Genomic DNA, 15,522 nt, shown 5'->3' with positions numbered 1-15,522 from the left:
CTTCCTTCCTTCCTTCCTTCCTTCCTTCCTTCCTTCCTATCTTTCTAATTTTGATTCAGGCAGCATGATATGTATGTGCAGAGTTGTAATGAAATGGGTTTTGTTTTTATTTTTTCTGTTTTGGCTATTTTCAGGTTATTTTGTATACGGTAGATAAAATTTATTCTGACTTCCATCAAGATCTGAAAGGACGAGTACATTTTACAAGTAAAGACATCGCGTCTGGTGATGCATCCATGAAAATAAGAAATGTTCGGCCTGCAGACAGTGGCACCTACCAGTGCAGAGTGAAAAAAGCCCCTGGTGTTGCCAAGACAACCATTCAGCTGACAGTTGTTGGTAAGTTGTTGTAGTTGGTTGAAAGCAGCTTCTCAGTAACAGGGTGAAAGGTCACAATGCTGAAGTCACAACACTTACAGAAGACAAACGTGGCTTTTACAGTAATAGTTGAATTTGTTCATTTTCAATATGCTAGAAGTGAAACCTGGGACTCATGCTTGCTAGGAAAGAGCTCTGCCCCTGAGCCCCACCCCTACCTAGCCCTAGGATTATAATGTAATCTATAGTCCTGTGACTAGCATGAATGAGGTTGGCATTTGTACACAGCACTGATCTCCAAAGACCTAGCTCTGTGCCTGTTGGGAAGAGCAAGAGCTTCCTGGTGGAACTCATGCCTGCAGAATGCCAGGAAGGTGATGGTTCTCTAAAGCAATCATTTAGGATGAAGAAATGCTCATAGTCACCCACTTCATGAAGCCACAAACTAACGTGGGCATCCCCGGGTGGGATCTGCATCCTTCTAGGTCCAGGCCTCACCCTCATCTCCCCATCTTGTCTCCTGAGTGGCTCCAGCCTGGAGCCAGCCAGTGAGTGACAGCAGATAGATGTTCAATGCTCTCTCTCTCCCTCCCTCCCTCCCTCCCTCTCTCCCTCTCTCCATCCAGATCTCATTGGGAGTGTGAGCATCACTACTCCAGAGCAGACAGTTCAGGAAGCCCGAGGGGAAACTGTCCATCTACCCTGCATGTTTACCTTCATCTCCAAGGACCAAGGCCTGCTAGACATCGAGTGGCTTCGGCTTTCAGGACCTAATAATGAGGCGATAGACAGTGTGGTGAGTGTGCCCTGTGCCTGCTCACTCTCATTAGGCAGGTGTGGTGTCGTGGCCAGAAATCCCACTGCCCAGACCTGTGAACATGGATAGAATGACTTGCAACTTCAGAAGAGGATGGGCCATCAGTTGTCTTGAAGGTTTCAGAGGACAAGAGGATGTTGTGGACATTCTGAAAATGTGGTCTTGAAAGTGTGTAAGAGGAGACAAGGAACAAAAGGGGTGGGCTGAGCAGGCTGGGCAGCGAGGGTGATGTGTACTGTGTGCACTCCAGAGTCACTAGACTCTGTTAGAACTCAGAATCAGTGTCCTCTGTCTTCGTTACTTTTGTCTCCTTTCATTTCACTATGCTGTCCAATCTGGTCTCAAAGTCCAGGGCCCAATAACCCTCCTGTATCTCAGCCTCCCCGCTATCCAGCCGCTAATCTACTAGTGCATGCCACTGCACCTGACCATGATATATTTTAAAACATACGCTAGGCTCCTTTAGCCAGCAGAAGAGAGCTCAGCGTACAGAGAATGGCGAGCGTCATCAGTCTGTTTTCTTCATTTCAAGTTAAATCTCCCATACAATACATTTCTTAGAAACAAAACAAAAGCTGAGCATGCTGGCACATGCCTGTAGACCTTCTCCACATAGGTGCGGTGAGGCAGGAGGATTAAGAGGAGAGTCAAAGGCCAGTGTGGGCTACATAGCAAGTTCCAGGGCAGCCTGAACTGCATAGTAAGGCCCCATAACAAACAAACAACAAACAAGCAAAAATTTAAAGCCTGTAAAATATCAGTGTTAAATTATAGAAATCAGGTAAAATAAAGTTATATTAGTTTTTCTAATAAAAGTGAACAGAGCCCAATGAAGAACACTTGAAAGTCAAAGATAGCTCTGAGCGTGAGCCACACCCAGAGAGCCGGTCTCCCTTACCTGTGACACACTTGTCTTTTAGACGGTCCTTCTATTTTTTTTGCTTTACCTCAAAGGTTATGTATTAGTTCCATCTGACACATCTTATCTAAGTCATCGACACTGGGCTGGAGAGATGGCTCAGTGGGGAAGGGTTCATGCACAAGGAACTTTAATGAAATCCCTAGCCTGGACATAAACAGTTGTGTGTGGTAATTCATGCTACTAGCTCCAACCTTGGGAAAGGCAGAGGCAGGAGCATGACCAGGCCATTTTGGCTGGTAGGCCAGGTCCAAGTTCAGTGAGAGACCCAGTCTCAAAGGAATAAGGTAAAGATTATAGAGCAAGTCACACAGCACCCTTTTCTGTCCTCAGCGCCCTCACAGGCAAGGGTCTTAGGGTTTAATCATTGTGAAGACACAACTTTAACCACAGCCACTCTTATAAAGGAAACCATTTAATGGATCTGGGTTACAGTTTCAAAGGGTGAGTCTTATTGTCATGGTAAGAAACATGGTAACAGGCAGGCAGACATGATGCAGGAGAAGGAGCTGAGAGTCTGACATCTTGATCCGCAAGCAGCAGAAAGAAACTGTGTACCACACTGGGCATAGCTTGAACTTAGGAGACCTCAAAGCCCACCTCCACTGTGACACACTTTTCCCAGAGAGGCCAGACCTCCTAAGAGTGTCACCCTCTATGGGACAAGCATTCACACACATGAGTCTATGGGGGGCATTCCTATTCAGAACACCACAGCAGGTAACCATAGACATGCACCACGAGTACAGCCCATGTTTGGTTTTGGTTTAGTTAGGTTTTTTTTCTTCTTCTTTTTTTTCTTTTAGGTTATTTTATATTCTGCAGACAAAACTCATGATGACGTCTATCCAGATCTAAAAGGACGAGTGTATTTTACTGGTAATGATATCAGATCTGGTGATGCATCCATAAATATAACAAATGTCCAGCTCTCGGATGCTGGCACCTATCAGTGCAAGGTGAAAACATACCCTGGCATCGTCAACAGGAACCTCCAGCTGGCTGTCACTAGTAAGTTTCTGTTGGTGGTGATGAGTGTCTTAGAATCAGGGTAAATGCTCACAGTACAAGTCATAATGATTTATAAGACAAAACTTCAATTCTAGAGTAATAGTTATATTCATTTTTTTGGTAGGGGTGAAGCCCAGGGCTTGTGCTTACTAGGAAAGGTTCTGCCACATGCCTAGTTGTAGAATAATAATTTTAAACTTTGCGGGTATTTCTAACATCTTCACACTGTGTAAAACAAAGTGGACTTTCTTTTTTTCTTTTTCTTTTTTTTTGCTTTTTTGTTTTTTAAATTTTATTTTATTTATGAGTACACTGTAGCTGTCTTCAGACACACCAGAAGAGGGCATCCAATCTCATTACGGATGGTTGTGAGCCACCATGTGGTTGCTGGGATTTGAACTCAGGACCTCTGGAAGAGCAGTCAGTGCTCTTAACCGCTGAGCCATCTTTCCAGCCCCTTTTTCTTTTTCAAAAGAAAACACATATCACTGTGTTGCTTCATCTTGTTTCTGTTCTCATTCTTTTCATTTTACTTTATGCATATGAGTGTTTGTCTGCATGTATGTCTGGAAGCCAAAAGAGGGTGATGGATCCCCTGGAACTGGAGTTACAGATGGTTGTAAGCCACCATGTGGGTGCTGGGAATGGAACCCCGGTCCTCCAGAAGAGCGGCCAATGCTTGAGCCACTGCTCCAGTCACTTGTTTTTAAGACAGAGTCCCACTTTGCATTTTTGGATGGCCTGGATCTTTCTGTGTAAACCACTATGGCCTGAAATTCACAGAGATATGCCTGCATTTGCCTCTCAAGTGCTGGAGTTAAAGGCATGCAACACCATGACAAACTTAAAATTCACGAAAAAATGTAAAAACAAGTGAAGAGATTTTTGTTCAAGAATTTCATAAATGTATATAATGTATTTTTTTTTAATCAAATCTACCCCAGTTTCCTCTCCTTTTCCTTCTCCATCTCTTTGTCCCTCCCCCTCCCCTACTCAGTGCTGCCTTCTGTGTGTGAGTTGAGGCTCATCTACTGGAGTAGGGTAGCCTCTCAGAGCCTCTGTCCCCGAGGAAAAAAGTCTCTCTCCCCTCAGAAGCCATGAATTACTCCAACAGCTCCTCAGACATTCTACCTTCTAAGTCTCCAGCCTGGGACTTTGGCTGGCTTGACCGCATGCAGGCTTTCTGCAAGCATGTCTTTTTTAAGTTGTTTGAACACAGCTGTAACCATTCTTTAGAATGTTTTGTCTGGAAGACCTTGTAGTTTGTTCTGATTGGAGTTCTTATAATGGGATTAGTAATTGGGGCTGGGGGACATGACGCTTGTATTTCACGTGACTTTTGGTTCTGTTGCACCAGAAGTAGTTTGTTACCTACCCCCACCCCCTTCGTTCTCAGATCACCTTCCCTTGTTCAGTATAGGAGTATGCAATGTTCAGGAGAGGATTGAGTTGTAAAAGGATGGAAACCTTGTTGTCTTTTGTGGAGCTTGTACCAAGGACTACAGCTTCTGCCTACTCTTTCCAGACCTGCTCCTGTCTGTGTGAGCAGACACGACTGAAGGCCCACACCCCCAATGCTGCTTCTCCTCTCTGCTACCTTTGTTGTAGCTCTCCAGGTCTAGCTCCACAATTAGTAAGATCTGGTCAACAGAAGGTTGGAATAGGAGTCCCGAGAGGCTGGGTATGCAGCCAGGAGGCCTGTGGGAGGTACATGGCTCTGCACATTCCTCTGATGGCTGGCATGGGCATGAGTTTGGTTGTGCAAGGTAGAACCCTGAGCCAGGACTCAGGAGGGCTGTGTTGTTGCTGCTGTTGTTCTGAACCATCTTCGGAGTTTTCCATGAGAATTAAATGCATTTCATTTCCTTAGGTCTCAGTTTACTCTGTGTGTGTTAAAACATGGAGTATAGAGAACTGTATTTGTCACTGTACCTGTCAGTCGACCCTTCAAAGCTGTGAGTGAGAGCTCTGAATTTTTGTTTTTCCTGCACTTAATTTTATACAGTGAGGAGCTGGGGAGTTAGGAGGCTGGAAATTGAGGAGTGTGCATGTGAGAATTAGCATATGTATGTGTGCATGCATGTGTGTGTGCATGCATGTGTGTGTGCATGTGTATGTGTGTGCGTGCATGCATATGTGTATGTGTGTGTGTGTGCATGTGTGTGTGCAGGCACCACAGCCTGCAGGTGGACATCAGAAGACAACTTTCGGGAGTTGACATTTTCCTTCCACGGTGATCAAACTCAGATCACCAGCTTATCAGCTTGCCTGATCTTCACCCATGGCTTCAGTTCGACCCTTGTGGGAATTACTACTTGCTTAGCTCCCAGATTATTGTACATCAAAGGAAACAAAACTGAAAAGAACCATCAACATTATTCTTAAGTGTGATATAAGTGGAAAGCCTTTAAAAAATGTGTTCTGACTAGAGCTACGGCTCAGTTGTGATGGTTAAGAACACTGGCTAGTCTACCAGAGGACCAGAGTTTGAGTCCCCGCATCCACATGGCTGCTCACAGTTGCCTGTGATCCAATCCCAGGGGTGTATACCTTCTTCTAGCCTCTGTGTACAGTGCAAGGAGTCTGTGGTCCTGTGGCTAGCACGGATCAGGCTGGCCTTGCATTTGCAGACAACACTCCCAGAGCTCTAGCTAAGTTCCCTTGTGTGTGCCTGCTGGGAAGAGCAAGAGCTCCCTGGTGGAACTCATGCCTGCAGAATGCCAGGAAGGTGATGGTTCTCTAAAGCAATCATTTAGGATGAGGAAATGCTCATAGTCACCCACTTCATGAAGCCACAAACTAACGTGGGCATCCCCGGGTGGGATCTGCATCCTTCTAGGTCCAGGCCTCACCCACATCTTCCCATCCTGTCTCCTGAGTGGCTTCAGCCTGGAGCCAGCCAGTGAGTGACAGCAGATAGATGTTCAGTGTCATACACGTCTCCCTCTCTCTCTAGATCTCATTGGAAGTGTGAGCATCACTACACCAGAGCAGACAGTTCAGGAAGCCCGAGGGGAAACTATCCATCTGCCCTGCATGTTCACCCTTAGCCCTGAGGACCGTGGACCAGTGTTCATTGACTGGATGCAGCTTACTGGACCTCAAAATGAGGTGGTGAACCGTATGGTGAGTGTGCACTACGCCTGCTTACTCTCACTAGGCAGGTGTGGTGTCATGTCTAGAAGCCCCACTGCCCAGGTCTGTGAACATGGATAGAATGACCTGTGATTTCAGAAGAGGAAGGGTCATCAGATGTCTTCAAGGTTTCGGAGGACAAGAGGATGCTGTGGATGTTTGGAAGATGTGGTCTTGAAAGTGTGTAGCAGGAGACAAGGAACAAGAGGGGTGGGCTGAGCAGGCTGGGCAGTGAGGGGGTGTGTGTGGCGTGTGTGCTCTATGTCCTGTGTATTTGTCATGACCAAGTTTCAGCTTCCCTCATTACTGGAACTATAGGGATATCCCATCAAGCCTTGCTTCTAAAAGGAATTTGTCTTTTTTTTTCCCCTTAGATTAAACAGGTAAATCATAATCAGCCTTATTTTGGGACAAAGGGTGGTCTGTTCTTGTTTTTACTTGATTTGTTACTGTACCCTCTGAGGTGGCTGGGAAACAGGAGCATCCATGAATGAGCAAGTGTGTGAGCCTGTCCTGTCTGACCGACCCCTCTCTAGGATGGGGCTATGGTATTTAATTATGTTGGGAGTTATTGAATCACACTGAAAACTGGCTGTCCATTCATAATGGGAGCATGGAGGCCAAAGATTTGGCTCAGCACTTAAGAGCACTGGCTGCTTTCCCAGAGGACCTGGTTTCGGTTCCCAGCAGCGGTATGGCTGCTCTCAACTGTCTGTAATTTTGATTTCAGGTGGCCCGGCACTCTTTCCAGCCTCTGAGTGCTGGAGTTAAGGTGAGCGCCATCACACCTGGCCCAGTCTAAATATAATTTAAAACAATAAAACAACAACAAAACTTAAAAACAGTAATAAAAATAGAGGTATGGGACTACAGCCCAGGACCACATGGACCCATTTCCAGCTCATCATTCTGTGTCTTTATTGTAGGTTTCCATATAACATCTTCCTCTCTCTCTCTCTCTCTCTCTCTCTCTCTCTCTCTCTCTCTCTTTCTTTCTTTCTTTCTGTATATATAACGCAGTGTGCACGTGGGCAGACGCATGTGTGTGTTCGTGGGCATGGGTGTAGAAACTAGAGGTTGAGGCTAGGTGTCATCCTCTCTCTCTCTCTCTCTCTCTCTCTCTCTCTCTCTCTCCATCACATGTTTTGAGATATGGTCTCTCACTGAAACTGGGGCCACTGATGGCTAGACTGACTGGCCAGCAAGTGCCTAGAGTTGCCCCCCCACCCCTTACTCTAGTGGTTGGCTTACAGAAGTGTGAAATCATGTCTGGCTCTTACATCGGCTCTTGGGTCCTAACTCGGGTCTTTGTGCTTGTCTGTCAGACACTGTGTTACCTGAGCCAGCTCGATAGCTGTCTTTGCTTTCTCTTTCATTTCTATTTCTTTTTCTTTTTTTACATTTGTGGTAACATGATGTGTGTACAGCTTTAATGAAAGATTTTTTTTTAGATTTTTTATTACATTTGAGTCTTTTGCCTGTGTGTACATCTGTGCACTACATGTGTGTCTAGTGTCTGTGGAAGCCAAAAGAGTGTACTGAATCCCATGGATCTGAACGTTACAGACCGTTGTGGGTGCTAAGGCCTGATCTTGGGTCCCCTGATGAGAGTTACAGCTTCTAACCACAGAGCCACTTCTTCAGCCCATGTTTGTTTATGTATTTTCTGCTTTTTTTATTTTAGTTTATTGTATATTTAGCAGACAAGATTTACAAGGACTTCTATCAAGATATGAAAGAACGTGTGCAATTCACAAGTAATGACGTCAGGTCTGGTGATGCATCTATAAATATAGCTAATGTTCAGCTCTCTGATGCTGGCACCTATCAGTGTGGAGTAGCCCACGCCCTTGGTACTGCCAAGAGGATCGTTCAGGTGACAGTTGTTGGTAAGTTACTGGAGTTTGTAGAGAGCGCCTTCTCAGTTACAGGGCGAAACGCCACAGTGCTGAAGTCACAGCACTTATATAAGACAAATGACTTCTACAGTAATAATTGAATTTGTTCATTTTCACTGTTCCTAGCCTCATATTTGCTAGGAAAGAGCTCTGGCACTGAGCCCCACCCCTAGCCCTAGAATTATAATGTCACCTTCTTAAGTATTTCTAATGTCCGCACATAGCTTAAAACGTAAAGCTACCACATGTATTTAGATCAGAAAAAACGGGAAGTGACTTCTTTGCAAAATTCTTGATGATTTTCAAAATAAATGAAATTTTATTGTGTGAGAAAGAACCTGGAGCTGCACTGTGCACTGTGGCTGTTGTCCTTGTCCTCTGACTTTGCCCTGAGATTAAATTAATTTCATCTCCTCAGTCTACTCTTTGTATACTGAAACCGAGAGTATAAAAAGCTTTCATCGCGGCCATGTCGGAGTTATCCTTCAGAGATGTGAGGGAGCGCCCTGAGCTTGTCTTTTCAAGACAAATGTGGTTTCTGTGGTGAAGAGCTGGGTGTTCAGGATACTAGGGCTAGAACAGCGGAGGAAAACCGATGGACCGGAGAAGCCAGTGGATATCAGGCAGTGATGTTACATCCCTGTGTCGCTGTTTTATCCTTAAAATGAGGGATGAGACGGGCTGGGAAGTGGTGCTGATGGTCAGGAGGACGAAAGGGACTCCTTATGATAGGCTGCAAAGTTTCGTATCCCTCTGTGAACAGGTGGTAACGTGCCCAATCTCAATACCTTCAAGTTCAGAAACCGGAAAGGTTCGCAGTACACTGGAGCGTCTTACTGTAGCCGACGTGATGCACGTGGACGGTGGCTAGTGCTCTGTTATGGAGGTTGAGCTCCCTTTTTTTGAGACCTAGGCTAGGTTCTCATGATTTGGAAGATTCTTGAGGACACGTGTTTTGTAGAAATTTCTGGATGGTACAACCCAGATGGAGACAATCAGGGCCCCTCCCACAAACACGCAGGCGGACTATGGCCCCTCCCACATACCCAGCCAAGGATTCCCTGGTCTTTCTGTTTTATGGATTCATCAAGGGGTGAGGTGAAGAAGTGTTCCATGTGGAAGTCAGAGTTTTCTGAACACTGTATTCCTCTAGAGCAGGAGTATCAGCAAAGAACTAGGTAGGAGAAAGCACACTGTGCAGGTCCCAGGCAGCGTGGCAGCGGGAGTTGGGGGCGGGAATTGTGGTGTCTTTTGCGGGCTGCAGGGTAAGTGAAGACCATAGTCAAGTGAAGACCATAGTCAAAGGCACTCTGTCTGGGCTGAGTGCTGCCACTAAAAAACGTCTCCTACAGTGTGAAATCAGTGAGCAGAATGAGCGACCATAGTTCTCAGTCTCACCCCCCAAGCCTTTCTTGGCATTCCTCAGTACACTTAATGCCATTTCTCTTACTTATCAGTTACTACTTCATGTGTTTACTTATGCATGTATGTGTGCATGTATTCTTATTACAGTTATATGTGTGTGTGCTCAAGTACCATGACACATGCTGGAGGTCATAAAAGAACTACAGGAGTTGGTTTCTCCTTCCATGTGTGTCCCAGGGATCAAATTCAGGGTGTATGGATTGTCAGCAAATGCTTTATCCACTGAGCCATCTCAGCAGTCCTGTTTGTGTTTTCAAATACGGACAGCACGCATTCTTTAAATTATTTTAAGATCTGTTTTGTTCTTTTCCCTGCATGTATGTATGTCTGCACCACAGGCATGCCTGGTGCCCACATAGGTCAGGAGAGGTGTCAACTCCCCTGCAACTAGCATTACGGTTATGAGCCTCCATATGTATACTGGCACTCAAACCTGGGTCTGGGGCAATAAGTGTTTTAATCACTGAGAGATCTCTCAAGCCCCAAGGATAGTATGTACTCTTTTTTTTTTTTTTTTTTTTTTATTTTATTTATGAGTACACTGTAGCTGTCTTCAGACACACCAGAAGAGGGCATCGAATCTCATTACGGATGGTTGTGAGCCACCATGTGGTTGCTGGGATTTGAACTCAGGACCTCTGGAAGAGCAGTCAGTGCTCTTAACCGCTGAGCCATCTCTCCAGCCCCTAGTATGTACTCTTAACTGTACTACTGAAAAATATTTTAAGGGTCTCATTCTGTAGCCCTCGCTGACCTTGAACTTGGGCCCCCTCTGCCATTCTTCCCAAGTCTTTGGATTACATGTTTTTATCTATAAATGGTTTGCACTGTTCACGTTTTAAAATATATTCCTAATTTTCATTAGCATATGTAAATTTTTATACACAGTTGCTTTTCCTAAGCAAAATGCCTTTCTTTTCCAGGCTGATCATCTGTCCCAGAGGTTACCCATCAATTGAACTTTTAATTAAGTTTTGCTGATGACTTGATCCTGTATCTGCAATGAAATGTGCCTTGTGCTCCTGTATTCCACCAACCTAAAAAGAAATCCTTGGTGAGAATAAACTAGTGTTTCATAATTTTGTTTCCTTTTTTCTTTCTTCAGTTCTCCTTGTATTCAAGAGGTTAAAGAACCTGGGACAATTATCTTGGAGATGTAATTTTTCTGGATATCAATTGATAAAAGCAAGTATGATTTCAATTTTGAGTTTTGGAAAAAAAACAAACAAAACTAAACTAAGTCCTTCCAACAGCATTGCTTTAACTCCACATCCGTGCCCTCTGGATGTGGAGGGCACTGCAGAGCCAAAGCAAACAACTGCAGTTTGCCCACTCTTTGGTCTGTTCTGAGTTTATTACAGCAGCGGCTCTCCAGAGTGGATTCCTGCACATCCAGCACCTGCAACTCCTTCCTCATGGTGCTGAAGGTTTCGTGCTAATGTGTATATTTTAGTTTATCGGTGTGAGTATATGTAGTGAAAATTCTGGAAGTTTGGTTTCTTTAAAAAACCACAGATGGAGTATAAAAACGTTTTCGTTTTAATTCGAGGTGTGGGGATATGGGGCTGCTTTGCAGCAGCCGACTATGATTTGCCTCGTGCTCCAGCAGAGGCATGGTCTTGCCAGGTGCAGATAGTTTCTGTGACTGTGTTTTGTTTGGAATTCTGGGAATTTTTCAGACAGTATATAAATACCCATGACCTGAGAGGTCAGTTGGTGGCCTTTGGTCATTCAGAAGGGTTCGTAGGGGTTTGTTAGCAGTCGTGCTCAAAGAAGAAACAAGAAGATAGAGATTCAAAGATCTCCATTTATTCTCTCTCCCCTCTTTCCTTCTTTCTCTCCTATCTAGTGATACGGGGTGAAACCAAGGGGAATAAAGGGTGGGAAAAAGAAGAATCCACAAAGTAGCAAAGACCAGCTACAGTGTGTATTTGTGTTGAGGGTGGTGCATGTGCATGTATGTGTACACATGTGCCGTGGAAACCTGGAGTTGGGGTTCTTCAATCATTCTCTTCTTTATTTTATTGAGTCAGGGTCTCTCAACTGAACCAGAGTTCACAGATTGGTTGGTCTTTCACAAGGCTGGGGTTCAGTTCATAGCCCCCTGTTTGGATAGTTTGTAACTGCCTGTAGTACCAGCTCGGGGATTCAGTGCCCTTTTATGGCCTCCAAGGGAGCCCTGGCTTACGCAAGCACAAGCACGCACGTGCACATGCGTGCGCGCGCGCGCACACACACACACACACACACACACACACAATCTTACTGAGTCAGATCTTGCTGTATATAATTCACTTAGGATAAACAATTGTTTTCCTACAGCTTGGTATCTCAAGCTACAGAAAATTCTTCTCAGTTGTAGAGACATAAAGGCTGAAGTCAAGGACCACAGGGTTCCTGCTGCAGACTCCAGGGGTTCTCAGTGTGTTTCTTAGTTCCATTTGCTTGGAGAATGGTTTTCCATCCCTTTGCCTAAGATATATTTCTTGGAGGCAGTAAAAAGATGGTTCTTGCTTTCTAATCCAATCTGCTAATCTGGGTCTCTTTATTGTTTGAGATGGTAAGTATTAAGTTATTGTTCAAAGGTCTATATTAATTCCTCTTATTTTGTTACATTTTCTTAAATCACTTTTGATTGTTCTAAAATTGCTTATATGTTCCTATGTTCTCTTGCTTGTTTTCATCCTTTTTAGATCAAAGCGTTTGTCCCAGTGCCCTCTTTAGAGGTGGCTTAGTGGTCATAGATTCCTATAATCTGTTTTTAGCACCGATTTTTTTTTCCTTTCTCTTTATATTGCAACTGATAGTTTTGCTGGGTATAGTAGTCGTTCGCTGGGTGTAGGCTGTCATCTGTGGTCATTCTGAAATCTCAGATAATCAGTCCAAGCCCTTCTGGTTTTTAAAGTCTTCACTGAAAAGTCAGTTGTTATTCTGATGGGCTTGCTTTTATAGGTAGTCCATTTCTCTCTTGAAGCTTTCAATATCCTATTGTTGCTTATTCTGTATGGTCAGTGTTTTATTAAGGCATGGGGAGCTTTTCTTCTGGTCCTAATTAGATGGAGATACATGTCTCTTGCACCTTGATAGCCATCTCTCCTTAGATTTGGGGATTTTTCTTCTATGATTTTGTTGAAAATATTGTCTGTACCTTTTACTTGGGTTTCTATCTATGAATTGTAGGTTTTTCTTTTTTACAGTGTCTCAGAGTTCCTGTGTGTTCTGTTCATGTTTTCTTGGGGGGGGGTATGGATTTCACATTTTCTTTGAGTAGGTTATTCAATACCTCTACCTTGTCTTTAAGCCTTGATCTTCTTTCACTTGATCCATTCCATGTATGAGACTTTCAATTGCACTTTTTTTTAATTTGGCTTACTGAACTTTTAATTTTGAGTTTTTAGTCTGGCTTTTCTTCAGAAATTCTTTTATTTTAATTCTATTTTTATATGTTAAATCTTCTCCCTTGTTTCATTAAACTGTGTTTTCAGCCTTTATTTTGGCATCTATTCATATCCTCTGACATCTTTATAATTGTTATTTTAAAATAACTTTTTGCATATCATTAAGTTGCTTTTCTCAGAGAATAAAACTATGAGAATGCTCATTTTTGGAGATGTTTTATCTTGGTCACTCATGTCATTTTTTGTGGTAGGACCTGTATCTGGAGTTTGGTCTTTGGCTGTATTTCTTGGTATGGGTATTTCTTCCACCCTTGTTGAATGGGCACTTGTATTGGTTTGCTGTTATCCTAACTTGTCAGGTTATGGACCAGCTGAATGGTGCTTTCAGTCTTGGGGCCACTCATGTGTTATGTACAAATGGAGTGTCATCTCGGGACTTCCATTTTCTCCTGCACCCAGGTATCCAAATGCCTTGTCCTCTTCTCCAGACTTGTCTATCTCCAGCCCCTTGGTTTGTAAATGGACCCCTGCCCTATGGCTTTTGGATGCCTTCCAATGATCTGCTTTGTGCATTTTCATTCATGTCCCACCAATTCCTCACTCAGTGTAGTACAGACCCATCTCACTGGGACTGTTCTTCATTTTCTCATCATCACCCACCAGGTTGCCAGAGCAACCAGTGTCTCTTGTTTTGTAAAATAAACATCTACACACCCCAAATAGGGAGGAAGTCCATAAAGCAAAGAAAGATCCTGTCAAGCCTAGCTTGGAAAACAACTATACTTACTGGTTTCTCACAAGATCATGAGTGACTCCCAGGCAGCTGTACCTCTGACAAACCCCATTCCAGTCAATTATTTTATCTCATATTGAAACAGAGGGAGTATCGATTGGCATCTCCTGGGAGGGTCTGTGACTCTTCCCCTCCTTCCACAAGGAAGCTGCAACAAGGCCCACTGTTTTACCACACACCTAGCTACCTGCCGAAGTTGTTTATTCTGGCACCATGACTGTCAAGGTTCAAGGTCACCAAGATGGTGATGATCTTGTCAAGCCTAGAGGAAAGAGCTACCTACAGCCATGCACATCAGTTCTCAAGCTTTTCATCCTCAGTAGCAATACAAAACCAGTAGCTTCCTGTTTTATACCTTCTTGCCCTGCCTTCTACATTCTAGGATTTTCTACCTGCTCACTATTGGATCAATAAAAAAAATTTTTTTTAAATTCCAAGTTTCCCTTTCCCTGCCCCTGGAACGACAACTCTGAGACTTTTTATTTATTAATAAATGCCTAGGCCATAAGCTTTGGCTCATTCCCTGACAAGCTCGTAAGATATTTAACCCATTTAAACTAGTCTCTGTTCTACCATGTGGTTAGCTACTTTCCCTTCAGTCCCAGTCTGCTTCCTCCTCAGCATCTCAGCTCATTGGCTACTGGCTTTTTTACTGACAGGTGACGTTTATAAGCGATTCTCTACATGAATGTTTTACTTCTCCCCGATGTAATCACACCCATCACTATGACAAAATACCCAAGGGAAACAATTTAAAAGATACAGAGATTTATTTTAGGTCACATTTCATCTCAAGGCTGGCTAGTTCTCTTCCCACTGAGGTCTCACGGTTTCATTTCTAGGAGATAGATTGCCAAGAAAAGAGAGTGAGGGTGCTTCTGAAGAAAGAGTAGGTATGAATATATTTAAATTGTTTGTGTCCAAGTATGTGTACATGGGGCAGTGCTGAGTTCAAACACAGGGCCTCACTCATGCTAGGCAAGCGTTCTATCACCAAGCTACATCCCTAAACCCAATTATAAAATTACTATTTTCAGGTTTGTGCAGAGCGTATGTTACAGAAAAGTAAACGGCTATAGGTATATTAATGTTTATAAATTGTCTTTGTAACTAGTATTCAGATGAAGACAAGAACATTATCATAGTCCTGAGGTTCCTTTTTTTTGGGGGGGGGCACTTTTGGTTATTAATTTCCTCCTAATGTGGGCATGATAAAAGGATTTCTAAGGCTATATACATATATAAGGGGTAATTTTTTTCCTGTTTCTGAATTTATATAGAATTCTTTTTTTTCTTTTTTTTCTTTTTTATTCAAGACAAGGTTTCTCTGTGTAACCATGGCTGTCCTGGAACTCACTCTGTAGACCAGGCTGGCCTCAAACTCAGAAATCCGCCTACCTCTGACTCCCAAGTGCTAGGATTAAAAGTGTGAGTGATTTGTTTTCATTTTACGTGTATGACTGTTTTGTCCTAATGTATGTATGTGTACCACATGCATGTCTGTTGTGAGCTGCCACGCAAATACTGGGCATTGAACCCAGGGCCTTTGCAAGAGCAACAGGCACTCCTAATTGCTGAGCCATCTCTTCAGCACCTACATTAAATTCTTTTATGATATCATTGTGTTTTTTCATGTTTTCAGGCAGAAAATGCTTCTTGTTTTCTCTGATTACATCAATTGCTTCAAACAACAGGCCAACCTAGCTGCACAGGCATGAAACACACGAAACCAATCCCCCTGTGGGCACAGCCAGCTCATAAGTGTGAACCATATGAAACCAATTCCCCTGTGGGCACAGCCAGCTCAC

The 15,522-nt window shown here is 43.6% G+C and overlaps 1 protein-coding gene across 1 annotated transcript in view; it reads left to right on the top strand.

Moving 5' to 3' along the window:
* Positions 1-10,602, top strand: part of LOC114639329 (coxsackievirus and adenovirus receptor homolog) — a 27,690-nt gene extending 17,088 nt beyond the window's left edge. The window contains exons 3-8 of the mRNA XM_028788078.1: positions 135-339; positions 945-1,114; positions 2,861-3,065; positions 6,022-6,191; positions 7,885-8,089; positions 10,447-10,602. Coding sequence (XP_028643911.1) covers positions 135-339; positions 945-1,114; positions 2,861-3,065; positions 6,022-6,191; positions 7,885-8,089; positions 10,447-10,451 — 960 coding nt within the window. The 3' untranslated portion in view covers positions 10,452-10,602. The remainder of the gene's footprint in view (positions 1-134; positions 340-944; positions 1,115-2,860; positions 3,066-6,021; positions 6,192-7,884; positions 8,090-10,446) is intronic.
* Positions 10,603-15,522: the final 4,920 nt, after the last annotated feature.

This window comes from Grammomys surdaster, unplaced genomic scaffold, assembly GCF_004785775.1.
Source record: "Grammomys surdaster isolate TR1022 unplaced genomic scaffold, NIH_TR_1.0 125698, whole genome shotgun sequence".
Lineage (NCBI taxonomy): Eukaryota > Metazoa > Chordata > Mammalia > Rodentia > Muridae > Grammomys > Grammomys surdaster.
This window is presented reverse-complemented; position numbering and strand designations above follow the sequence as displayed.